Consider the following 25,997-nt stretch of genomic DNA (forward strand, 5'->3'; position numbering starts at 1 on the left):
AGAAACTCTGCAGACCCTCCTGGACACCAACAGTACCATCGACAGGGTTCCCCTCTGAGAAGTCCTGTAGTTGGGAAGCCCACTGGCATCTGCTGACTCAGAATCTCCCCAATAGCCATCCCTTCAGAACTGTCGTTTGAACACAGCAAAGATAAACCCTCGTGTACAAACCAAGCCACGAGATGAATGACAAAATCCTTCACTTCCCCCAAATCAGCTAAGTCTGCCCCGAGCCCCGGGCACACTGGGCTGGAAATGAATCCACTGTCAGTCTGGACTGGACCATCCTGGCTAATCCCTGGCCCAAGGGGCATTTATCCCTGGAGCCATCCACCCATCCTGGGTACCAGAAAGGGATGCCCCTTCCTAAGTCCCGGGGCTGCCAACACTTCTGTGGTCCTGTGGCATCTCCAAGAGACACAGAGGCTCTGCAAAGGAGGGATCCTCTTTTTGTCCTCTAGGGCGTGTCCATCCTACAGCCTTCCTGCCCAGCACCGTGGGGAGTGGGCATCCATTATGGGCACCAGTATAACCTCCGCCCCCGGGCACGTCGTTCCTGGAAGTTTCTGTCTGAACCCACAGGGGCTGTTACTTCCAAGTCCTCCAGAACCGGGCTCCTCCCTACAGGGACCCAGACGGGCTTCCGAGAAGAACCGTCCTAAGTCTGCAAAGAAAAAAACCCCTACAGAGCCAAGAATGTGCCCAACCCGGCCAACGTTCTGAAAGATAAAGGGTACCACACGACAGGAGCAAACGTCACGTGTGATTTCAGCCAATCATCCTGTAATAACTGGGCTCCCATTTCCGAGTCTCGGAAATGGCGTTCGGAGGAGTCCGGGCTGGGAAATTCCACGCGTGGAATTTAATTTAATCACGCCTGATGATGCCGTCTTCTCTTTACACGACCCTGTGTCACACTGTAAGAGACATTTTCTAGGGTCAGGCATTTCACAGAATAAGTCTTTGTTTAATGTTTGTCTCCTTGGCTAGAGAATGATTTGCACGAGGTCAAGGGCTCTTGTTTATCACTCTGTGGTTCCTGCCTGTGAATCACCAAGAAGGTGGGTGTGGGGGACAGAATAATGTCCCCAGAGATGTCCACGTCCTAATCCCTGTGTCGGGGACAGAATAATGTCCCCAAGAGACGTCCACGTCCTAATCCCCGTGTCGGGGACAGAATAATGTCCCCAGAGATGTCCACGTCCTAATCCCTGTGTCGGGGACAGAATAATGTCCCCAGAGATGTCCACGTCCTAATCCCTGTGTCGGGGACAGAATAATGTCCCCAAGAGACGTCCACGTCCTAATCCCCGTGTCGGGGACAGAATAATGTCCCCAGAGATGTCCACGTCCTAATCCCTGTGTCGGGGACAGAATAATGTCCCCAGAGATGTCCACGTCCTAATCCCTGTGTCGGGGACAGAATAATGTCCCCAAGAGACGTCCACGTCCTAATCCCCATGTCGGGGACGGAATAATGTCCCCAGAGATGTCCATGTCCTAATCCCTGTGTCGGGGACAGAATAATGTCCCCAGAGATGTCCACGTCCTAATCCCTGTGTCGGGGACAGAATAATGTCCCCAGAGATGTCCACGTCCTGATCCCCGTGTCGGGGACAGAATAATGTCCCCAGAGATGTCCACGTCCTAATCCCCGTGTCGGGAACAGAATAATGTCCCCAGAGATGTCCACGTCCTAATCCCTGTGTCGGGGACAGAATAATGTCCCCAAGAGACGTCCACGTCCTAATCCCCGTGTCGGGGACAGAATAATGTCCCCAAGAGACGTCCACGTCCTAATCCCCGTGTCGGGGACAGAATAATGTCCCCAAGAGACGTCCACGTCCTAATCCCTGTGTCGGTGACAGAATAATGTCCCCAAGAGATGTCCACGTCCTAATCCCTGTGTCGGGGACAGAATAATGTCCCCAAGAGACGTCCACGTCCTAATCCCTGTGTCGGGGACAGAATAATGTCCCCAAGAGATGTCCACATCCTGATCCCCGTGTGGTGGGCAGAATAATGTTGCCCAAAATGTCCATGTCCTAATCCCTGTGTCGGGGACAGAATAATGTTCCCCAAAATGTTCATGTTTTAATCTCTGGAACCTGTGACTATGCCGCCTTACCTGGCAAAAGGGAGTCTGCAGATATGAATACATCAAGGACCTTGACCTGGGGCGCTGACCCTGGGTGAGCCCAGTGTAATTTCACAGTCCTTTATAGCAGGGAGGCAGGGGGTCAGACTCAGAGAAGGAGGTGTGAGGACAGAAGCAGAGGTTGGAGGGAGAGGGCGATTTGAAGGTGCTGTTGTGCTCGCTTTGAAGATGCAGGAAGGGGCCACGAGCTTAGGAATTCGGACGACGAAGCTGGGAACAGTAAGGAAATGGATTTTCCCAAGAGCCAGTGTCCTTTAGGGGCTCAGGAATCCCACAAGGGTTCTGTCGCCCTGAGGTGCCTCTGGGGCACTGAGCAGAAACAAGAGGTCCTGAGCTCAGAGGCAAGATCTGGATGAAGGGGTTAAATCTGGGCTGAAGGTCAGCCAACGTGCGGATGAGATTCTCTGCAGAAAGGAGAGAGAGGGTGTGAAAAGCGGGTCCAGCAGCAAGCCTCCCCAGGTCCAAACGCAATTCTGTCCTGGTTTCCAGAGAAACGTTATCTTCCTGAGAGCCGTGCATGCGGGGTTTAAAATCTGCAGAGAAGAGGAACGTGGGACCATCATAGGATGACTGGAGTCATCTCAAAACTCAAGGGCACTACAGATAAATGCTGGAGAGGGTGTGGAGAGAAGGGAACCCTCCTACACTGTTGGTGGGAATGTAAGTTGGTGTAGCCACTACAGAAAAGAGTATGGAGGGTCCTTAAAAAACTAAAAATAGAGCTACCATAGGATCCAACAATCCCACTCCTGGGCATATATCCAGAGAAAACTCTAATTCAAAAAGATACACGCACCCCCATGTTCATAGCAGCACTATTCACAATAGCCAAGACATGGAAGCAACCTAAATGTCCATGGACAGATGAATGATAAAGAAGATGTGGTGCATATACATATAATGGAATATTACTCAGCCATAAAAAAGAATGAAATAATGCCATTTGCAGCAACACGGATAGACCTGGAGATGATCACACTAAGTGAAGTCAGACAGAGAAAGACAAATATCATATGATAGCGCTTATGTGTGGAATTTAAAAAATACAAATGAAGTTATTTATAAAACAGAAACAGACTTGCAGACATAGAGAACTTATGGCTTCCAAAGGAAAAAGGGGGGAGCATAAATTAGAAGTTTGGGATTAACAGATACACACTACTATATATAAAATAAACAACAAGGACCTACTGTATAGCACAGAGAACTATATTCACTATCTTGTAATAACATATAATGGAAAAGAATCTGAAATAGAACATATATATACATGTGTGTGTATCACTGAGTCACTTTGCTGTACACCTGAAACTAACACAACATTGTAAATTACCTATACTTCAAGTAAAAAAAGATGGTTAAAAAAAAGAGCAGAATAGTCAACAGAGCATTGTATATAAACTAAATAAAATTACTTAAAGTGCTTTCCCTTTAAAAAAAAAACAAAAAACTTGGGCTTCCCTGGTGGCACAGTGGTTAAGAATCCGCCTGCCAATGCAGGGGACATGGGTTCGAGCCCTGGTCTGGGAAGATTCCACATGCCACGGAGCAACTAAGCCCGTGCGCCACAACTACTGAGCCTGCGCTCTAGAGCCCGTGAGCCACAACTACTGAGCCCGCATGCCACAACTACTGAGCCCACGAGCCACAACTACTGAGCCTACGAGCCACAACTACTGAAGCCCGCGCACCTAGAGCCCGTGCTCCGCAGCAAGAGAAGCCACCACAATGAGAAGCCCGTGCACCACAATGAAGACCCAATGCAGCCAAAAATAAACAAATAAAATGAATAAATTTATAAAAACAACAACAACAACAACTTAAGGGCGAGGGTGAATTATGGAGAACACATTGATATGTCTCGCCTATGGTGTTTTCCCCAGAGAGCTCTCTCCACTGCAGCAAATGTGCTTTACAGACATATTTCCCACTGAAATTCTGTTGACCCAAAGCAGAGATCTGTTGGAGAAAGGCATCAGATTTGAGAAACATAATTTTCCCTACTTCCTGGCAGATGGAAGGCTGTACTGAAACTGCAGAAAAGACCCTCAGCGGATATTCAGTTCTGTTGTGCGTGTGTCTATAAAATCTCAGGAATCCTGCACGATGGCAAGCATACCGGGCACGCGCTGCCGTTACTGATTCCTGAGGGTGTTAAATTTAATGTGGAAAGAAGATGTGTGGTTCGACACATCTCCACGGCCCCTCCATGTAACTCACCTGTACATGTGGCAATTTACAATGTTTTCTTTCTAAGCAAGGAGGACACAGATAAACACCCACCAAAGGAAACCCATCCCAGTGCTGAGGATCCCAAATGGCCATGTCCTTGGAAAGCATTTATTTCTGCAAAGAGGTCTAAGGCATAATCATTTCGGGGAACTTGAAAAATATCAATCAAGCATACATTAAATTCATTCTGAACCTTCCCAGAAGATCTGCCAGCATTAACGACACGCAGAGTACTTTCCCAGGCTAAGTAGAGGAAAACGGTATTAGTTGTAGGTGTTTCATAGGTACCCAGACATCAAACCCACAGATGCATACGTGTAGCTTTGGAGACACAGTTTATATCCCATGCCTTTCCCTTAAGTGAGAATTTCCAATTAAACAAGTGGATTGAGGAGAAGTATCTCTATCTGACCCTGACCCTGAACGCCAACCCCATTAGTATTATGGGAGAAAGATGAAATACACAAGACAAAGAGAAAGGTGAGGAAATGACAACAAGCAGATCTCGGGAGCCGGAATCAGAGGGACAAGTGTCACAGCCTCAGGAGGAGGAACGATCCTCCCTCGCCTTGAGATCTGCCCACACCCTAATCCTGGCATCGTGCATAGGGTCCCTCAGAAAAAGGGACGCCAGCAAAAGGGACTCGGAGAAGGGATTAGGTTAAGGATGTTTAGATGCGAAAATGACCCTGGATTATCCACGGGAGGTTCAGTATAATCACAAGGGTCCTAGTTTTCTCTGCCATCCAAAATACGAATAATTTGGGAATTCCCTGGCAGTCCGGTGGTTAGGACTCAGCACTTTCACTCCCATGGCCCTGGGTTCAATCCCTGGTCGGGGAACTAAGATCCCACAAGCCACGGGACACGACCAAAATAAATAAATGAATCCATAAAATTGCTTAAAAACACTGGTAAAGAGAAAATCTTAAAAACAGAGAATAAAAGACATTAAAAAAAAAACAAAATACAAATAATTTGACAAATGTTTTACCTATTTGGGAAAAAAAATATAGTGGCTGTAACTCACTGTTTATGTCTATGCCTTTTACTGTATTACTTAATTAATTTAATTATTTTTGGCCGCGCTGTGGGGCGTGCGGGATCTTAGTTCCCCAACCAGGGACTGAACCCGTGCCCCCTGCATTGGGAGCACAGAGCGTTAATCACTGGACTGCCAGGGAAGTCTCTACTGTATCAATTTAACTATTTGCCTCCTTTATGTACTGGATCTCCAAGTCTGAAAGCAATGTGTTAAATTCTACTGGCACAAATGTTTTCCAGGATACTTAAAATCGTTTTCGTTCTCTGTATTTATTGTTTGGAGATGTTAATCACTGTGTTTCTCTTTGGAGAGTTTGGATGAACTTTTATGAAACAAGTTGACTGTAGCAGCGGGAGAGAGAGAGAGAGGCGGGGAAAAGGGCAGGAAAGTGAGAAAGCAGACGTGTTTCCAATGCTCCTAAGAGCTCAGCATGGCCGACAGCAGGGCTCTGGGTGGTCTGTGTTGAAGGTGGCCAGGGGGCAGGTGGAAGGCGGGGGGAGGGGAGATGCAGACCCCACATGTACGTTTGAAGAGTGCTGGTTGTAAGGATGACGTCAAGAGACAGCTGGGCGTGACGGTCTGGAGCCCAGATCATGATCATCATGGAAACACACTGAGGCTTTAATAAAATAACCCTTGTGAAAACACCCAACCCTTTGCATGTCCCGCATACATCTTAGCCCAAGTGGACCTGTCAAAGTATCAAATCCACAGGACACATCATCACACTGTACATCATTTCAAAGCAACATCCTAAAATTGATTATTCTGATAACGAAAGCCAAACACATCAGTGGAACAAAGCAGTGGCAATAACTGAAACATACATTTCCTTGGGAATCCCGCTTTCCCAAAGGACCGCTAGAGCTCGTGTCTGTGTCTGAATTAACCTCTGGATTTCACCAGAACTCACCGTTATTGACCAGGACGTGGAGCGGGATTTTCTTCATCTTGAACCTCTGGACGAACTGCTGAATAGACCTCATGGACGCCAGGTCACAATATAGAAATTCCACTGGAGAAAGACAAAAATGCGTGGTTAACCTCCAATTTACCGCAGATGCTTAGACGATTTTTAAAGAGGTTAACTTCTATCTCTCCTGGGAAGTGACACTGGATTAGAGAAAAGACGAAGGTCCATTGTGGGCAACATACTCTATGAAGACCCTCTATGAGTTACGTTCTTGACGATGCCCTCTTTTTGAGTGTGGGTGGGACTGTGTCCTCTTATACGGCAAAGATCCTGGGATGCCACCCCTATGACTGTATTTCATTACATAATATTCCCTCTTGCAAGCAGACTAGAGGAAGAGAGATTCTCCTGCTTTTCTGGAAGAAATAAGTTGCCTCGTTGGGAGAGGGCCATGGGGCAAGACCCTCAGGGCAGCTCCTGGGAGCTGAGAACAGCTCCCACCCAAGAGCCAGCAGGACAGTCAGAACCTCAGACCTACAACCTCCAGGGACTGAGTTCATCCAACAACCATGTGAGCTCAGAAGACGATCCTGCGGTCCAGAGGGGAACTTAGGCCAGACAACCCTTCTGAGCGGAAGGCAGTTTTCTGGGTCATTCTGCAGCAGTGTGGTCCTTGCACTGTCGCAGCTGGCTCTGCTGAAGGATCGCTTTGGGTCTCCCCAGGCCCAGCTCTTGGTAAGATGCTCACAGGGACATTCGTGGTCCCAGGACCCAGGAACAGAGGGGAGTACGGCTTCCATAGCCTAAGGACCAGCACCTTCTGTGCCATGTATCTCAGGGGTGAGACAGGCCTGCAGGATTTTGTTGGTTTGTGGTTTCTGTAGGAAGTTTTTAATATAATTACACCTGAGAGCCAGCAAAAGTACTCGCTTGGGAAGGTACCTATTTTGGAACACATACGTTAGTGTTCACTCAGAAGACACATTTTAAGATAATCTTGAGCACGGAGAGTGGAACCTATGTGGGCCAAGTCACACAGCCACTGAGGACAAGCGACTGTATATATTTATTAAAATATTTTCAATATTTTCCCTAAAAAATTACAGTGGGGGTGGGGCTGGGCATGCTCCTGGGTCAGAGTTACGCAGCGTGGCCGATGCACAGCCACCGTACCGTGACCTGTTGGTTACCAGTCTGCCAGAGGACACGCTCAGAAATGGAGGATGTGTTTAGAAATTTTAAAAAAAAGTCATTTTATGTTTGCTGAATCCAGTAATTAAAAAAAAAAAAAAAAAAAGCAACACTGGGCACTCCCGTTTTGCGTGTTTCTTAAATGTATTTTTTCTCATAATTCCTTTCTATTCTGTCTCCAATGGCATCAGGCTGTGACAGACTGGGGACAAGGGAGCTTTGCCACGGGGCGTTTGGAAGTTCTGCTCTAGAACACAGTGCCATCTGGATAGGCATTCCTGACACACTGTTCTAACTTTCGCCTGAAACACTCCCAAGAATGCAAAAAAAAAAGAGGAAAGCTCACACTACTGCTAATAACTCGAACCCATGGTAAAAGGATTGGTGGATCCACATACTCAGCTTCCAGAAATAGAGCACTGTTACTGGATCTCCGAAATGTCAGAAGATGATTTTTCCCTGCTCCTTGGGGGAAAAGGATCAGAAATGACCAGAAACATGAGGACTGATGTTCCACGTTGAGAGCGCTGCCTTGTGAAGGAGCTACTGGGTTTTGCGTCTTTTCTGCCCATTCTTGTCATTAGCACCCACTTTCTACATCCTTTCAGGAGCCGCCCCCCACCCCTCACCTCTACAACACCATCACTGCCAGGACGAGGGGGTGACACTGCACAGGGAATATGAGCCCCCAAATCAAGCCCTACCGCTGAGGAGGGCAGACTGTTCCCTGCAGACCAGAAGGCTCTAAGGGCTCCATCCCTGAGAAAAGAAACGCCCAAGACAAGCTGCAAACTGTGAGCTCTGCACCCCATCAAGCGGAGGCACCAGGATTGATCACTGACAGGATATGGGGACTCATGCACGCTAGGGGCTCACCTAAAACCCAAGTAGGGGCTACATCCCCCCAACAATGCACGCAGTGAGAGGGGACAGGGGTAATTGACACAGCAGGGCTCCTGGTGGGGAGAAGGAGACACAAGTGACATTTTTCATTTTACCTGGGGTGCTATCACGAACACCTTCATTTCTATCTGGATAATTAGAGAATGAAGGTTGCGATGTTTTGAGAATGGTCAAGGTACCCCTAGGAAATAAGAAATAGAACGTCTGCCATGCAGAGGACTGGAACATAGGAGGTATACCAGTTGTCCGGGTAGCAAAACAGGAGACCCAGGAAACAGGTAGGGGTGCAGCTTGAAAGAGTAAGAGTGAACCCCAAGGGGCTGGTCAGGATGCAAAACCAAGATGGTAGCCTCCTATGGGAAGACCACACTCAGAGTTCTTCTGGATATTCATTATAGAGCTTTTTAAAGCAGGGATTGAAAATTAAAAGGCTGAAAAGTATCAGGCAAACAAGCAGAAACCAAGCAGGGCTGGCCCTACTGACATAAGGTGGAGATGATTCAGGACTAAAATATTAATGGGGCAACATGGATCGTTATCTGTGGGTCCAACGCTCAGTCAATCTGAAGTCACGATAGTCACGTGCCATGTTCTCAGAATAACACAACATCGCAGTCTATTTCTCAGGAACTCTTGGGAATGCAGGGAGAAGTGGACAGAACCAAAGTGGTTATGGGAGAAATGAGTGTCTCTGAGCATCTGACAGATCGATAGACCCCAAAAAAAAGACAGAAACAAAGACCCAGAGAAGACTGTGAATAATATATCTGACAAGGCTGAAAATGCAAATTTACAAATAGGGACGAGTCTATTGTAGGAAGAAGATTTTAAAATTATAGGTGTGTGCTTCTAACGATATTAATAATATGCTAGATTTACAAGTAAAATATGAACATCTCAAGGAAATGAATGCTTTTCCGAGAAAAATACTGATTGTTAGGACCTAATCAAGGAAATTAGGACTAATCAGAGCAACGAATATGGGAGAAATAGAAAAATTAATGAAAGAACGACATCCAGAAAAGGCAGGGAGTGTCCATGGTATTTTATCAAATTTTTTCCAACTTTTAAAAAATAGATAATCCCACCTCTGTTGACTGATTTAGAACACGCGGGTGGGGGGAAAAGCCTGAGTTTATTCTTTTTATGAAGTGTGCCTTGTTCTGATACAAAAATCTGCAAAGAAATAGCACCAGAAGGAGAGGGGCGTTCACATCAATACTCAGAGATGAAAAAAATCAGGAACAAAAATGTAAATTAAAACGTTTCCACTGGGATAAACATAAGCACGAACGAGAAAAACACAAGATGATTTTTAGAGAAGCTGTCTGTTCAGAGATGACTTCTGCCGTGAAAGGGCTCCTAGAATTGGTTCGGTGCATCTCACCATAACCACTGCCCGCTTTGGAACCTATCAGGGGTAATTTTAGGGCCACCAAGACCCTGAAAGGCTGAGAGGCACCGTTTATAGTGAAGGGGGTTCAGGTGAGCATGAGGGCAGCTTTCAAATATCCCGACACCAAGCACAGCCCCCGTGCACGGGGCCAGCGGGTCCCGGAAAATCTGCCTCCCCCCTCTCCCCAACGGGGAACAGGGCTCACTCTACCTGTGTGTGAGGGCAGCAAGCATGGTCCAGCTCCGTCACAGACGAATTCGGGGAGCTGCCAGCTGCTACATCCATGCCAGGCAGGGATGCAGCTTCCGGAGTCCTGGCCCTGTCTTCACTCCAAAGGAATAGGGGCCCCCAAAGGACCAGGATGCACCCAGAAGGAGAAGAGCTTGATTATCACAGCCTGCCTCTCACCTTTCCCTATATTTCTCTATTTAAAAGATGAAGGTGGAAGAGCACCCATAAAGTGACATGAAAAGGACAAACAACCTTATGAAAAAATGGACAGGACACATGAGCAAGCACTCCCCAAGAGGAGAAAACTGAATGCCAAACACACACCCTAAAAGACGTGCTATCTCAACAGCAAGTGGGAAATGCAAATCAAGACCAGAAGGAGATGTCACTTCACATCCACCAAGGTGGCCAAAACGTCAGACCTCGCATTATCAAGGTTGCTGAGGATACAGGATACATCAATACGTGTCTACACTGCTCTTTGGAATATAAACTGGTCCAGATCTTTGGAAAAGAATGCAATATTACACAATCATCTTGAATACGTGTGTAGCATTGGACTGAGCAATTCCACCCCTAGGCATATATACCCTAGAAAATGTCTCACCCCTGCCCACCAGGCGATGTGTATAAGAACATCTGTATGCGCATTGTTTCTATGGGCAGAAACAAATACACCAGAAACAGATCAAATGCCTGTAAACCAGAAAAATAATAATTCATTACTTAAAAATAAACGTGACGTATACACACCTCTTGGCCGTTCTAGACAGAGACAGACTCAAGTCTGTTGAGACGTGAGATACTATTTTCTAGGTAGGAAGCAGAACCAAGCTGCTCCTAAAACCAGATAGGGAAGGCGGACGGAGGGAGATTATTCTGTGTGTGTGCGTGTGTGTGTGTGTGAGAGAGAGAGAGAGAGAGATAGTCAGAGACAAAGAGAGACAGAGCGATCCCAGGCACACGGTGAGAAAAGTGAATAAACCAATGAGCATTTTTCTCTCTGGTTCCGCTGGAGCCTTCCATGGCTCCTAAACAGGGGGATGTCTCCCCAGGACATGTCCTGAGTGGGGTGCGTTTTTGCGGAATAGGAGGCTGTACCCAGAAAGCATCCTGAGGATAGCTCTGCATCAGGACCAGGACACGCATCTGGAATGAACTCCACGCAGCCTCTCTTCCAAAAGCCCCCCGCCCCGCAAGGGCGGTCTTCCCGGAGCAACTCGGCATCACAGATGGCATCTCAGGAAACATGTCAGGAAGCAACCGCATTCTGAACCACGGGGTCTGGCTGACGTGCTTTCTCCGGGGCTGTGACTTCACACCACGAGGTGGATTTGCTTTTTCTCTTTGACCAGTGCGGGCAGACCTCGCTGTACGGCATCTCAATGGATTGTGCTTTGCAGATGCTGTGGGTTTTTGGGGGGTTTTGGGTATTTTTTGTTTTTGTTTTTGTTTTTTTTTACAAATGGAAGGTTTGGGGCAGCCCCGCGTCGGGCAAGTCTGTCGGGGCCATTTTTCCAACAGCATTTGCTCACTTTGTGTCTCTGGGTCACATTTTGGTCCATCTCGCCATATTTCAAACATTTTCGTTAGGATTCTGTTTGCGACGCTGACCTGTGATCAGGGATTCTTCCCGTTACTACTGCAACAGGATATGGCTCGCGGAAGGCTCACAAGGATGGGAAGCAACTTTTGGCAATAAAGTTATTTTTAAATAAAGGTATGTGCATTGTTTTTTTTAGACACAGTAAGGACCTACTGTAGAGCACAGGAAACTCTACTCAATATTCTGTAATGGCCTGTATGGAAAAAAAAAAACTGAAAAAGAGTGGATACCTGTATATGTATAACTGAATCACTTTGCTGTACACCTGAAACTAACACAATGTTGTAAATCAACTATACTCCAATAAAGATTGTAAAAAAAGAAAAAAAGACATAATAGACTTCTTTTTAAGTTACACGTGAATTACTTTTAATCCATGTGCAGCCTTTTTTTAATTTTTAAAAATGTTTTTAAATTTAAATTTAATTTTAATTTTTATTTTTGGCCATGCCACGCAGATTGTGGGATCTTAGTTCCCCGACCAGGGACTGAACCCAGGGCCCCAGCAGTGAAAGCTACGAATCCTAACCACTGGACCGCCAGGGAATTCCCAAGACATAATAGACTTAACAAACTATGGTCTAGTGTGAACATAACTTTTAGATGCACCAGGGAACCAAACAATTCGTGACTTGCTACATTATTGTGATATTCGATTTATCGTGGTGGTCTGGAACCAAACCCACGATACCTCCCAGGTGTGTTTGTCCTTCTAAAAGGATCAGACCGTAGACAGCCAGCCCGTACGGCCAGCATCCGAGGGAAGCCGCGAGGCCCCGGCCACCTGGTTGCGCTGTGTTACAGCCGCCCGTCCCTGCAGGTGAGGTCAGAGGGCACAGCCAGGTAGGTGCACCTGAGTGGTCTCATCCACCTGCCTTGGTCCCTTGATGCCTGTCTGTGCACATCCACTGCCCCAGCGCCACTTGTTCTCATGGTTCATAGTTCAAAGTCCCCTTTTTATTAAGTCTAATGCTCTCCTAAGTGAAGTACTTCTGCTCTGTCCATATTCCCTTTTTCTAAACTGTCAACTGAAAAAAAAAAAGAATGCACAACCTAAAAGTTGAGAATGATGTTTTATTTGGTGGACTTGCTGACGACTTAAGCCCAGGGTACAGCCTCTCAGGTAGCTCTGGGGGACTGTTCCAAAGAAGTCAGGGAGCAGCTACGATAGATAGGGGTTTTTGCAACAAAAACCAAGTAGTTCAAACATCAAAAGATTATTAAAGAAACCAGACATCTCAAGTTAATGAATTTAGCGCTTTTCTAGATATGGGAAGACGCAGGAGTCTGAGCTCATTGAAATCATTCCTCTGATATGCACCTTAACTCTCTGGGGCCGGGATCCTGTTTTTCTCCATCCTGAGTCCCCTCAGGGCAAAACATTGGGGCAGCTGCAGTAGGTGATGGCTTGATGGCTGCAACGTCCTTTGTTAAATGAAAAGCCTGGTGACATTTTTTGTCCACATGACAAAGATATCTTGGAGATCCAATGCTGTCTTACAATAACCAGCTGCAATTTTTTGTCCCCCTGTGCCCACCTGAGCCTCAAGCTCACCCTTATCAAGCAAAGCCCTGGCCCTCAGATTACAGGGATTCCTCCCTACAGACAGATATTTTTAGGACACACACATCCACCTCCAGGGAAGTTCATTTCTTTAAGTCTCCCCATTCGCTTTTCTCTCTCTCCTTGGAGACACCAAACCACCACCACTGAACCATCACAGGAAGACGTTACGTTCAACCCTAGAATCTCAAGTATAAAACCACTGCCACCACCAAAAAAGAGTCAACAACAACATAGGTAAAAAGCTTTGGTAAAAGGTGTTTAAATTTGTGAAATTTTCAGGTTACAGATTATTCAAACGTTTACGATTGCCAAGTATATTTGGAAAATGAAATTAAAGTGAGAACGTTCTCGATCGACCCCAAGACAAGTAACAGATGCCCCAAAGCACTTTACAATTAAAGACAACAGAATGACCTCCAACTAATTCGTAAGCCAGATGGTTAGAAGGCAACCAGCGTCTTACTTGGAAACAGGGGCTTCTAAAGAGTTTTAAAAGCAATTCGTACTCCCAGGAGGTAAATGGTCCTTCTGGGGATCTTATTTAGTTTATCCACCCACAGAGCTGGACTAAAAGTAACTTCCACCCAGCCCACATGATCACAGGTCCCTAACTAGTGTAGGTTTAGTATGACTGTGTTACCCACTGTTTATGGATTATATCACCAAGATGACGTGAGCATCCTTCACAGCCAACTAAAGCGCCTACATAACTAATCACAGGGTAAATGCAAATTTAATTGCAATGAGATATCACCTCATCACCTGTTGGAATGGCTATTATCAAAAAGATAACAAACAACAAATGCTGGAGAGGGTGTGGAGAAAAGGGAACCCTCTTGCACTGTTGGTGGGAATGTAAATTGGTACAGCCACTATGGAGATCAGTATGGAGGTTCCTTAAAAAACTAAAATTAGAGCTACCATATGATCCAGCAATCCCACTCCTGGGCATATACCCGGAGAAAACCATAATTCAAAAGATACACGCACCCCTATGTTCATAGCAGCACTATGCACAATAGCTAAGACATAGAAGCAACCTAAGTGTCCACCGACAGATGAATGGATAAAGAAGATGTGGTACATATACACAATGAAATACTACACAGCCATAAAAAAGAATGCAATAATGCCATTTGCAGCAACATGGATGGACCTAGAGGTTATCATACTAAGTGACGTAAGCCAGACAGAGAAAGATAAACACCATATGATATCACTTATATGTGGAATCTAATTTACAAAAAAGATACAAATGAACTTATTTACAAAACAGAAGCAGACTTATAGATATCAAAAACAAACTTATAGTTACCAAAGGGGAATCATGGCGGGCGGGGTGATAAAGTAGAAGCTTGGGATGAACACACACACACAGTACTATATATAAAATACATAACCAACAAGGACCTACTGTAGAGCACAGGGAACTCTACCCAATATCCTGTGATAACCTTTATGAGAAAAGCATCTTAAAAAAAAATGAATATATGCATATGTATAACTGAATCACCTTGCTGTACACCTGAAACTAACACAACATTTTAAATCAACTATATTCCAATAAAATTTAAAAAATTTTTTTTTAAAAGCAGAGAGTAGAATGGTGGTTACCAGAGGTTGGGGTTTGGGGAAAATAGGAAAATACTGCTCAAAGGGTACAAATTTCCAGTTATAGGAAGAATAAGTTCTGGGGTCTAATGTACATCACGGTGACTATGGTTAACAATACCGTATTATATACTCAAAATCTGCTAAGACAGTAGATCTTAAATGTTCTCATCTCACACACACACAACAAAGTGGTAACCATGTATGGTGATGGGTGTCTTGTGTGATGAGAACGCTTAGCATCTACGGACCTCGCAAAATTTCAAGTATATATAATACAGCACTGGTTCTGGTAATCATTTCAAAATGTATATGCACATTAAATTTTCACACGGGACATCTTCATAAAAAAACAAAACACCGCAGTGTACAACCTAAGATCAATTAATCAGTCAATCAATCAGTGAATGATCTCAGTCACAAAAAAAGAAAAAAGAAATTCAAATACTCCAAGAGTAACGTTTGGTGGCCAGAAATGGAAAAAAGGGGAAAAGTCCAACTCCAATATATGCCCTCTTCCCACCCATGCGACCAGCACTCTGACTTGTGAAATTTTCTGTCCACTAGGAGGCAGGACAACATCAGTAATGTGGGGTTCAGGGTGGAAAAAGTTCTTCATAAGCAGCTTTTATTGAGATGAAAAGACTTCCTACCAGGAGAACACAAACAAATGTACAAAGATGTCCAACTTCCTTTGTTGCTCTCAGGATCCCCTTTCTTAGTCCCTGGTGAGAAGGTCGTGTGGTTACTTTACTTGGGTGTAGACACCAGCTTTAACAAGTTGAATCCAGGGAGTACAGGCGCCCATCTGCCTGCAGGGCTCTCCTCACTCTGCCCTGGATTGAAAGTTTGAAGAGGGAGCCATGGGTATCAGCTAGCTACACTGTGTAACAAATTGTCCCAAACTTCCTGGTTGAAAACAACACCCATTTACCATCTCCCAGCTCTTTATGTCAGAAGTCTGAGTGGGGGTGAGCAGGGTCCTCCGCTCTGGGTCTCACAAGGCTGAAACCATCGTGTCAACAGGGCTGGGGTCATCCTCTGGGGCTAGGGATCCTATTCCAGCCACACTCGGGTTGTAGGTGAAATTCAGTTCCATGCAGTTGTAGGGCTGAGGTCCCGTTTTCTTTCTGGCTGTCGGGCAAAGGTGGCTCTCAGCTTCAAGGGGTCACTCAGCTCTGTGCAGCGTGGCCCTCCCAAAACACGGCTGTCAGCTTTCTCTAAGCCAGCATAAAAATTTCTGCTTCTGTTTCAAGTCTCTCACGGGGTCACCTGTTTAGGCCAGGCCCACCCAATGGTCTCCCTTTTGATTAACTCAATGCCAACTGATTTTGGACCTTAATTACATCTCCAAAGTCCCTTCACTTTTGTCATATAGCATAATCTAATCATGGGAGTGACACCCCCATCATCCCCGGGCCCCACCCACAGAGAAGGGGAGGGGATTACACAAGGCATGCACACCTTGTAGAGGGGCAGGAATCTTGAGGCCACCTTTGTATAATGCAAATCAGTGCTCCTTTATTTGGGGTCCCCTCTACCCAGTTCCATCACTAGATCTCTATCAGGAGGACCTCCCTTTCACTTTTGCTCTTTGCTCCGGGGGAAGTCAGTGGAAAGACAAAGTTACATGGACAACGATCTAAAGGAGGTTTGTACCCACAGGGAGTAAGAGGTACAAATTATTAGGTATAAAGTAAGCTCCAAGGATACAGTGTATAATATGGGGAATACAGCCAGTATTTTATAATAACTTAAAAAAATAATAACATAGGTAAGTATCCAAATCAACCTGGACTGCAGTCGCCATTGTGTGGTCACCATTTATTACCATAAACTCAAACATGCAAAATACACATTCCCTAATGCTGAATGGTCAGAGTAGAAACTTTCTTGTTGAAAGAAGATTGAATCATGAAATCTCCAAAATACTTAAAATGTGAATTATTGGTTGGATTAGAAGTTATGACCACAAGGCATAAGAGCATTCCCTGAACTCTCCCTGTGGGTTGACTGGTGGTTTCCTCATCCTCCCACTCACCTAATTTTGTTATAAATGGGAATGAGAAGACCCTAAAAGGTCCACCTTCACCTCCCCACTATGAATGTGTGCCAGGATCCATACTACCCAAGCCTGCTCAATGCATACGACGGCTCCATGCCATTCCCACTCAATGAGTTGGCAGTGCTCAATGCATATGGCGGCCCCACTCCATCCCCAAGCAATGAGTTGGCAGTGCTCAATGCATATGGCGGCCCCACTCCATCCCCAAGCAATGAGTTGGTCGTGCTCAATGCATATGGCGGCCCCATCACATTCCCCTTCAATGACTTGGTAGTGCTCAAAGCATACGACGGCTCCATCCCATTCCCATTCAATGAGTTGGCAGTGCTCAATGCATATGGCGGCCCCACTCCATCCCCAAGCAATGAGTTGGTAGTGCTCAATGCATATGGCGGCCCTATCTCATTACCCTTCAATGACTTGGTAGTGCTCAATGCGTATGGTGGCCCTATCTCATTCCCCTTCAATGACTTGGTAGTGCTCAATGCATATGGCGGCCCTATCTCATTCCCCTTCAATGACTTGGTAGTGCTCAATGCGTATGGTGGCCCTATCTCATTCCCCTTCAATGACTTGGTAGTGCTCAATGCATATGGCGGCCCCACTCCATCCCCAAGCAATGACTTGGTAGTGCTCAATGCATATGGCGGCCCTATCTCATACCCCTTCAATGACTTGGTAGTGCTCAATGCATACGATGGCTCCATCCCATTCCCATTCAATGACTTGGTAGTACTCAATGCATATGGCGGCCCCACTCGATCCCCAAGCAATGAGTTGGTAGTGCTCAATGCATATGGCAACCCTATCTCATTCTCCTTCAATGACTTGGTCGTGCTCAATGCGTATGGCAGCCCCATCACATTCCCCTTCAATGACTTGGCAGTGCTCAAAGCATATGACAGCTCCATCCCATTCCCATTCAATGAGTTGGCAGTGCTCAATTCATATGGCGGCCCCACTCCATCCCCAAGCAATGAGTTGGCAGTGCTCAATGCATATGGCGGCCCTATCTCATTCCCCTTCAATGACTTGGTCGTGCTCAATGCGTATGGTGGCCCCATCACATTCCCCTTCAATGACTTGGTAGCACTCAATGCATATGGCAACTCCATCCCATTCCCAAGCAATGACCTGACACTACTCAATGCCATTCCATCCCCGGTCCCCTACAAAACACTGTCTGGACCACAGACCTAGCTTCCCATGAACACAAACTCACATTTCATCTTGTCATTCTGCCCACCTTCTTCTCCTTCAATAAGCTCCCCTGAAAAAACTCCAGACTCTGGGAACCCCTTAAACGAGTTGAGGTGCCCTATTATGCTCAGGTTTTCAGAGATGGGGCAGACAATGAAACACTCTAAATGCCTCAGTATCTGTAAAATTCTCTGGGCACCAAGGGAAGCTACAGAATTCACTGACTGCATAAGCAGTATGTCCGGTTCACTACAGTTGCACTTGTAGAAAGTTCTCGGGCTTATCTCGTAAAAACTGGAGTAGGGAATCATTTCAGTAATAGGTTTTCATGTTTTTACATTATCTAAGAACAGGAAATTTTTGTTTAGCTTTGGTTTTGGCTACACCCCGTCTCCACGGACACGCAGGCAACCCCAGTATGTGGTGCCCACCGCTCCATTCTATTTTTTTTATTTTATTGGGGTACAGTTGACTTACAATGCTGTTGTTCCATTCTATTTTAAAGAATATTTCTTTTCAAAAAAAAAAAAAGGAAGCAAGGAAGCGAGGGATGGAGGGAGGAAAGAAGAAAAGGAGACAGCAGAGGGAGAGGTGTGATTATTGTCTTTCTGCTGGGAACAGAAAACCCCCGGGTTTAGATTCTTTTTAATATAGAAGAAATCTTTTTATTTGCTCACATTTTAGTGATGGTAGTTGGTAATTGGTGCCAGTGTTCTTTTTTTTCACTGATTTTCTTTTTGATTTATCAAATAAACTAGTAAAAAAAAAAAAAAGAATATTTCTTTTGAGATGATCATGTGGTTTTGTCTTTTCTTTCGTTGATGTGGTGTATCACACTGATTGATTTGCATGTGTTGAACCATCCTTGTGACCCTGGGATGAATCCAACATGGTCGTGCTGCATGATCTTTTCAATGGGCAGTTGGATTCAGTTTGCTAGGTTTTGTTGAGAATTTTTGCATCTACATTCATCAAAGATACTGGCCTGTCATCTTTTTTGATAGTGTCTCAAGACTATTTCTTGAAGGATGAGTATTCCCTCGCCACAGTTACTATCTCTTCAGCTGGTATGCGTGTCATGGAGGGAAAGATGGAAACGTCCCAGTTTTATCCGTCCCACTCAGAAATCACCGCACTCCCGGGTCCTGAGCACACGCCTCGCCCCACCTCCGTCAGCTGAGCCTGAAGCTCCGATCACGACCAAAGTCTCAGCAGGTGCACGGTAATGACTATCATTTGCTTGAGGATGCTACAGCGATTTTCTGCATCATTTCCCTTCCGTGGGCGTAAAGAACACATTAACGTTTGGGAGAACCTGTTCATCAAGGCTGTTAAACCTTCCTGAAGAACAAGCAACATCAAGAGACAAAAACGTGCTTTGTTTTTCTCCAGATGTCTGCAGTTCTGCCCGACAGTGGATTCTTTTTTTTTTTTTTTTATGCAGACGATCGTCTTCTACAAGTCTTTCATTTTATTTCCCTTTGCTTTTCAAGAAACAGTTTTGTTTTGGACTAGAAAGTATGTAACAGGGACTTCCCTGGCGGTCCAGTGGTTAAGAATCCACCTGCTGATGCAGGGGACACGGGTTCGAGCCCTGGTCTGGGAAGACACCACATGGCATGGGGCCACTAAGCCCGTGCGCCACAACTACTGAGCCTGCGCTCTAGAGCCCGCGAGCCACAACTAGAGAGAAGCCTGCGCGCAGACACTGACACCCGATGCAGCCAAATTAAATTTTTAAAAAAAGAAAGAAAGGACATAACAGTGGGTGGCCTCTCTTGTTTTTCTCCCCCTGGTATCTTGCAAAACTGCATTCTCTGGAGAAAAACTGAGGATTTCTCCAGGCAGCTTTACAGATTAGTAATACCTGCATTGTTTCACATTCCTAGCTGGAAAAATCTCTTTGTTTTTCTGACTATAGATAAATTTGAAGTCAATTGCCTTATTTTTATATAGTAACTACATACTACTACACAGTTCTAATCCTGTCCTATGTTGGCATGATGTTCAATTATGTCCTGTCGACTAAAAGTCCAGCTGGATATCCAATAATGGGCAGAGTGTAAACTACAATCTTTCTAAAATCTGGAAAAATATTAATTGTGAAACACGTCTGACTCCAAGGAGTACTTTTCAGGACTTTTCCTGCCAGTAGTTCCATTTTCCAGCATTGATCAGCACTAAGTAAACTAGATTGTGCTATCCAAACTTTAGCCTAATTTACTAAGTGGTTTGTGTGCAGTAATGAATAGCAGAAAACCCCATCATAGGTGATGATATATTCTAATCCAACATCAATTACAGCCGGTCTTTCTTGACCAAGCTACTTGTCTTAATAAAACAGGACAGTAATTAATCTCCAGAGATACTTTTAAAGGGAAATCTAGACTGATTATAAATCACTGAGGTGTGATTCTGGGGTGTTTTTTGGATACAGTGATTCAGTGTGCAACATGAATTTCAAAAGCTTGTATTTATTTTTGCCAGTATGTAATTACCTACATCTGATTTTTCTTTTGTGAAATGCAAACTTAATGTCCTAATCTTGAATTTCTGCTTAGGTCCTTTTTGTAAATGAACTTCAAGAGTTAGTTCCACTTACTGATATCTGGAGCAAATATTATAGGATGGTATGGATTTAAATTCATAAAAGCTGTATATTAGTTTTTGGTTTTTTTAAATACTATCCACAACTAGCTGTCTGCCCTCATAATTGTATCTTGCAGTGTTTCCTTAGTAGCTCCTTTGTTGTTTATATGTAATGGCCTTTTTTACTTCCCCTTCACTCCCCATGACAAACCCTTGGTACTGAAATAAGTGCTGGATTTTGGAAATAATTTTCCTTCCATGTAGTTAGAAATATAGAGAGAGTACTATCCATGCAGAAAAAGATACAGATAGAATTCCCATCTGAATTTGAAGCTACGTATTAAAAAAAAGAGAGAGAGAGAGTTTGCTTTTGCATAACTTGACAGAGACATGCCCACAGGTGACAGCCAAGTCCGGCCAAAGCAGTGGGACTAACGTAGATTCTGCCGTAACCAATGCATCGTGCATCCCACACTGTGCTTTCATGCGATGCTTAGAGTGTAGTCCTGTCCTCGAAGCATCTTGACTAATATTAGCCCTGCTTTGTCTTCCTCTGAGATTAACGCAGCCATAAGACAACACATCAGTGGGATCATGAGGTCACCTGAACCCTTTTCTCGTGCTGTCACAGACACCTGAAAAACCATAGGATATAGATGATCTTGTTAGATTTATGATTTTTTTTTTTTTTTTTTTTTTTTTTGGCCACGCAGCATGCAGGATCTTAGTTCCCCAACCAGGGATCGAACCCGGGCCCCCTGCATTGGGAACACGGAGTCTTAACCACTGGACCCCCAGGGAAGGCCCAGATTTATAAATATTTGAAAGAGCAAAAATATATATATCAGGACATTCAAATAACTCCATGGCCTGCCTAGAAGAAAGCTTTACCTTGAGACTCCAGAAGGACTGAGAACTCCAGAACAATGATCTGGCATCTACCCATCAGCCATGAATGATGGTCCCTCAGAAGTTCATAAAATCAAGGGGAGGTCTGCACCCCACGGGGGCTGAGGGAGGTAAATTGACAACTTTGACTGAGAAACTAAGCAGCTAGGACAATGCACGCTCAAGACAGCAGCAGCACAGAAACACACACCATCCTCAGTGAGGCTGGCTGAGCAAATGGGCAGATTCCTTGCGCTGGGACAAAATTCTACCAGGATCTCTCACGTTTCTGCGTTTATTGCCTGTGAGGCACTGACCGCCCTTTGTTCTGAATTACCTTTTCAAGTATTCATATAGCAAAACACCTAGAAGATGAAGACAGCATCTCACTCCAGACCAACAAATGGGCCAAAAGTTTAAAAAAAAAAAAAAAAAAATGGGATTGCCTTACCCCTTCATTGTTCTCCGATCCAAACAGCCAACACCACGCAGCGCACTTAAAAAAGTGTTCTCGGGCTTCCCTGGTGGCGCAGTGGTTAAGAATCTGCCTGCCAATGCAGGGGACACGGGTTCGAGCCCTGGTCTGGGAAGATCCCACATGCCGCAGAGCAACTGGGCCCGTGAGCCACAACTACTGAGCCTGCGCGTCTGGAGCCTGTGCTCCGCAACAAGAGAGGCTGCGACAGTGAGAGGCCCGCGCACCATGATGAGAAGTGGCCCCTGCTCGCCGCAACTGGAGAAAGCCCTCGCGCAGAAACGAAGACCCAACACAGCCAAAAATAAATTAATTAATTAATTAATTTTTTTTAAAGTGTTCTCTCATTTAAGAAAACAGAAAAAGTCCTAGTTGTCTTTTCAGAAATTAACTTCAAAGTCGTCCTTCTTTGACAAGGATCTGCCAGTTTTTTTTTAAGGGGCACGATGAAAATGTTCCCATTTGTCATAATATTTGCTTCAATCCGCTCAGATATTTTTCTTTCTGCTTCCAGCCTATCTGAATTTCCTTAGTCTTGCCATTTTTGAGATATTCAAACGGTAATAATCAGAGCAACAATGTGCTTCAGATACAGATACTGTTGCAGAGATCCTGGTGCATTAGTTTGCTAGGGTGCTGTACCAAAATTCTGCAGACAGGGTGGATTAACAACAGACATTTATGTCTCCCAGTCCTGCAGGCTGGAATCTGAGATCCAGGCATGGGCAGGGCTGGTTCCTCCTCAGGCCTCTCTCCTGCGCGTGCAGACGGCCGTCTCTTCCCTGTGTCCTCACAGGGTCGTCCTTCCGTGTGTGTCTGTGTCCTAATCTCTTCTTCTTATAAGGACCCCCGTCCTATGGGATCAGGACCCACCCTAGCGACCTCACTTCTACCTTCATCCCCTGTTTAAAGACCCCATCTCCAAATACAGCCCCATTCTGAGGTCCTGGGGGTCAGGGCTTCAACATGTGAATTCTGGGGGGCCATCATGGGGACAACCCATGATGCCCATGGATTGTGAGACCCAGGTCACCTGCGCTGAAGATGTTCCGTACTTGGGCTCCTCCAACCAGATTGTCTGGCTTGGTCCTCCTTGGGACCAGTGACCCATGCTGTGGGGATGTCTGCACAGAGTGACCAGGGAAGTCGGTGGTCTTAGAACAAGGCAAAGCTGCCTGGACCACATAGGCCACCAATAGGGCTTGGCTAGCGCCTTGACGGAACCGCTAAGCCAATGCCATCACCCACTCCCCCACGCAAAGTATTTTTCAAATTCAAGAAGGATGGAGGGAGCTGGAATTGAGTATTTCCCTGCCCCCAGGTCAGGTAGGCACTGGTGAAATAATTTCCCTTGAGGGCAGGCAGAGAAAGGAACTCTCTGAGCTTGTTCCAAACTGGAATTCCTGCAGAAGGGGATATTGCTCCAGTCTTCACCATTAGAAAGAACCTGGCGGGGATCCTGGAGGTTCTGCATGACAGTCACGGGAGGAATAAGACTGCGTCACGGGAATTTCAACTTCTCAGACTTGCCCACAATCACCAGCAAGGCTGACAGCATCCCATGGAGGTTCTCAAACGCACCAATTCAAATCCAGGCACACCTTTCCCTGGAAGACGTGGTTCATGTCCACGGGGCAGAACAGCTCCATCGTTCAGTGGCTTTGGAGCCTGAATGCCTGAGTCCCCATCCCACCTCCAAGGCTGGGCAACTCTAGGCAGGTCCCTCAACCTCTCTGAGCTCTGGGGTTGTATCAGTCAGCCTGGACCACCACAACCAGAGGATTAGGGGGCTTAGACATCAGAAATTCATTTTCTCACAGCTCTGGGGGCTGGAAGTCTGAGATCAGGGTGCCGACATGATTGGTTCTGGGCAGGCCTCTGTTCCTGGCTTGCAGACAGCCCTCTTCTGGGGGAGAGACAGAGAGAGACAACAAGATCTCTGTGTCTCTTTTTATGAGGATGGTAATCCCATCATGGGGTTCCACTCTCATGACCTCATCTAACCCTAATCACGTCCCAAAGGATCTCCTGATACCATACTGTCGGGGGTTAGGGCTTCCACATATGAATTTCGGATGGACACACATTCATTCCATAGCAGAGAAAGAAAACCTTCCCCTTTTGGGGCTGGCATGAGCTGTAAATGCCCCAATGTGCCCAGAACTCAGCGCAGCATCTACAATTCAGTAAGGGGTCCAGAAATAGTAGTTGTGATGCTAAATGTGATTTGTCCTCACCCATAACGCTCTTTGGCAGTCCCAGCAGGGCAGTGCTGGACTCACGTCTCACTTCTTTTTAGAAGTGCTGCTGTCAGTGTGACATGAGGATAGACCTCAGTCCCGCCAGTTTGCACCCACGCTGCAAACACAAGGCTGTGAGCAAGTCAGGTCTTGAGGCTGTTCTGGTGTGTTCAGCTGACACAACACAGAAGACATCCACGTTGTTTTTAAATCTCTGGTCCAGCCGCAGGGTTAAGTAACCCTGTATGTGCCAAACCCTATAAAGAGTTGACCATCCACTGCCTGCCTTTCCAGGGTGCGGATCTCTCCAACACGTCCTGGCTCACTCCTTCCACTCATCCTGTTTATCTTCAGAACCTGCTTCTGCACCTGTTTCTAATTTCAACCTAATGAGGATCTGTGAAGGGCCTCGCGGGGGCTGTCTCTGACGGTGTGAGGAGATGTCACCACACCCATCCACGCTGTCAACGTTCAGGTACGTGCTTGAAAAAAAGACCAAACGTCAGAATAAACATCGCCTCCTGTCTCCCACGGTCAGGACCCCAGGAAACCACGTCTGGATGGGCTTCGGGGTGAACGAATCCTATCAAGATGGATTTTCAGAGTCAGAATCTTTAGGGGGTGTCTCGAGGGACCCTGACAGCGGCCATGTGCCTGGAGGAGAGTTCTCTTTTCGCGACCTTTCTGTGGTTTCTGCAAAGCACCAGAATTTCTGTGTGAGTGATGGTAGTTTTTGTGGGATGCAGGGTGAGGGCCACTCCAGGTGACCAAGGGAGACACATTGTCCCCTTCCCAACCCTTGCTCTCTGATGAGGAAAGCAAGCAAGGGATACATGGTGTTCCTGGGACACAGCTTCTGCATCCTTGTTGCTCGTATTTATGGGGCCCCATATTTATGGCAGGGAATGTGCAAGGCACTAAGGGCTCCAAGTAACTCGCGGGGGTTACTCAGAGGCACCTACGGCATCCTCTGATAACGGAGGACAACAGGTTACTCCAAGGGCCACGGGCTCACAGGGAAGGCTTTGGCTGAGGAACCCACATGACGATTCACTGCACGGGCACTGACAGACTGCAGCTCCCGTGACGTCCTTGGTCTCGTGGCCCAAGCGCCATGCCGGTTTCCTTGTAGCTCCCTCATACAGAAGCACCAAGGCAGAGCTGAGACCCAAGATGGACCCATGGCCACCAAGACAGTGGTGGGAGCAGCTGTGCCAGCGGAGTCTAGCTCAGAGCAGCGCCAGCTGTGGATTAAGGCTGGGGGTGCCTTGCCCAGCTCACCATGGTCACCACCTATTACCAGGATGGCAGGGGGATACACACAGGCATTCCCCACCTTTGGAAAACTACTTAGGGATGGAGAATCTACTGAAAACAATGGACTCCGCCTGGCCTGCTTTGTCTCCCCTGTCTACCATTTGGATCATTTGAAAATAAAACTATCAAGTGCCAATCGTATGATGCCATTGTTCTTTTGCTACATAAAGAGTACACTGACACCAGTTCTTGATATTTAACCCTCTTAGTGACATTAAAATCACCTTCAAATTCTAGATTCCCAAGGAAGTTTCCTTTAGTTTTTTTTTGTGTTCCTGGGGTGTCATTCTTATAATCCACTACGCAAATGCTTCATATCGACCTCATAAAAAAAATGTCCTTGGTCAGATGAGTGGATAAAGACGATGTG

General features: G+C 45.9%; 1 protein-coding gene across 10 annotated transcripts in view; it reads right to left on the bottom strand.

Annotated features, from left to right (window-relative positions):
* DHRSX (dehydrogenase/reductase X-linked) overlaps positions 1-25,997 on the bottom strand; it is a 331,509-nt gene that overhangs the window by 185,259 nt on the left and 120,253 nt on the right. For all 10 annotated transcript variants that reach the window (XR_009006655.1, XR_009006656.1, XR_009006658.1 and 7 more), the window contains exon 4: positions 6,349-6,450. Coding sequence is in view for 2 of the 10 variants with exons in the window: in XM_057538074.1 (XP_057394057.1) it covers positions 6,349-6,450 (102 nt within the window). In the remaining 8 variants the exon portion in view is untranslated. The remainder of the gene's footprint in view (positions 1-6,348; positions 6,451-25,997) is intronic.

Source organism: Balaenoptera acutorostrata, chromosome X (genome assembly GCF_949987535.1).
Source record: "Balaenoptera acutorostrata chromosome X, mBalAcu1.1, whole genome shotgun sequence".
NCBI lineage: Eukaryota > Metazoa > Chordata > Mammalia > Artiodactyla > Balaenopteridae > Balaenoptera > Balaenoptera acutorostrata.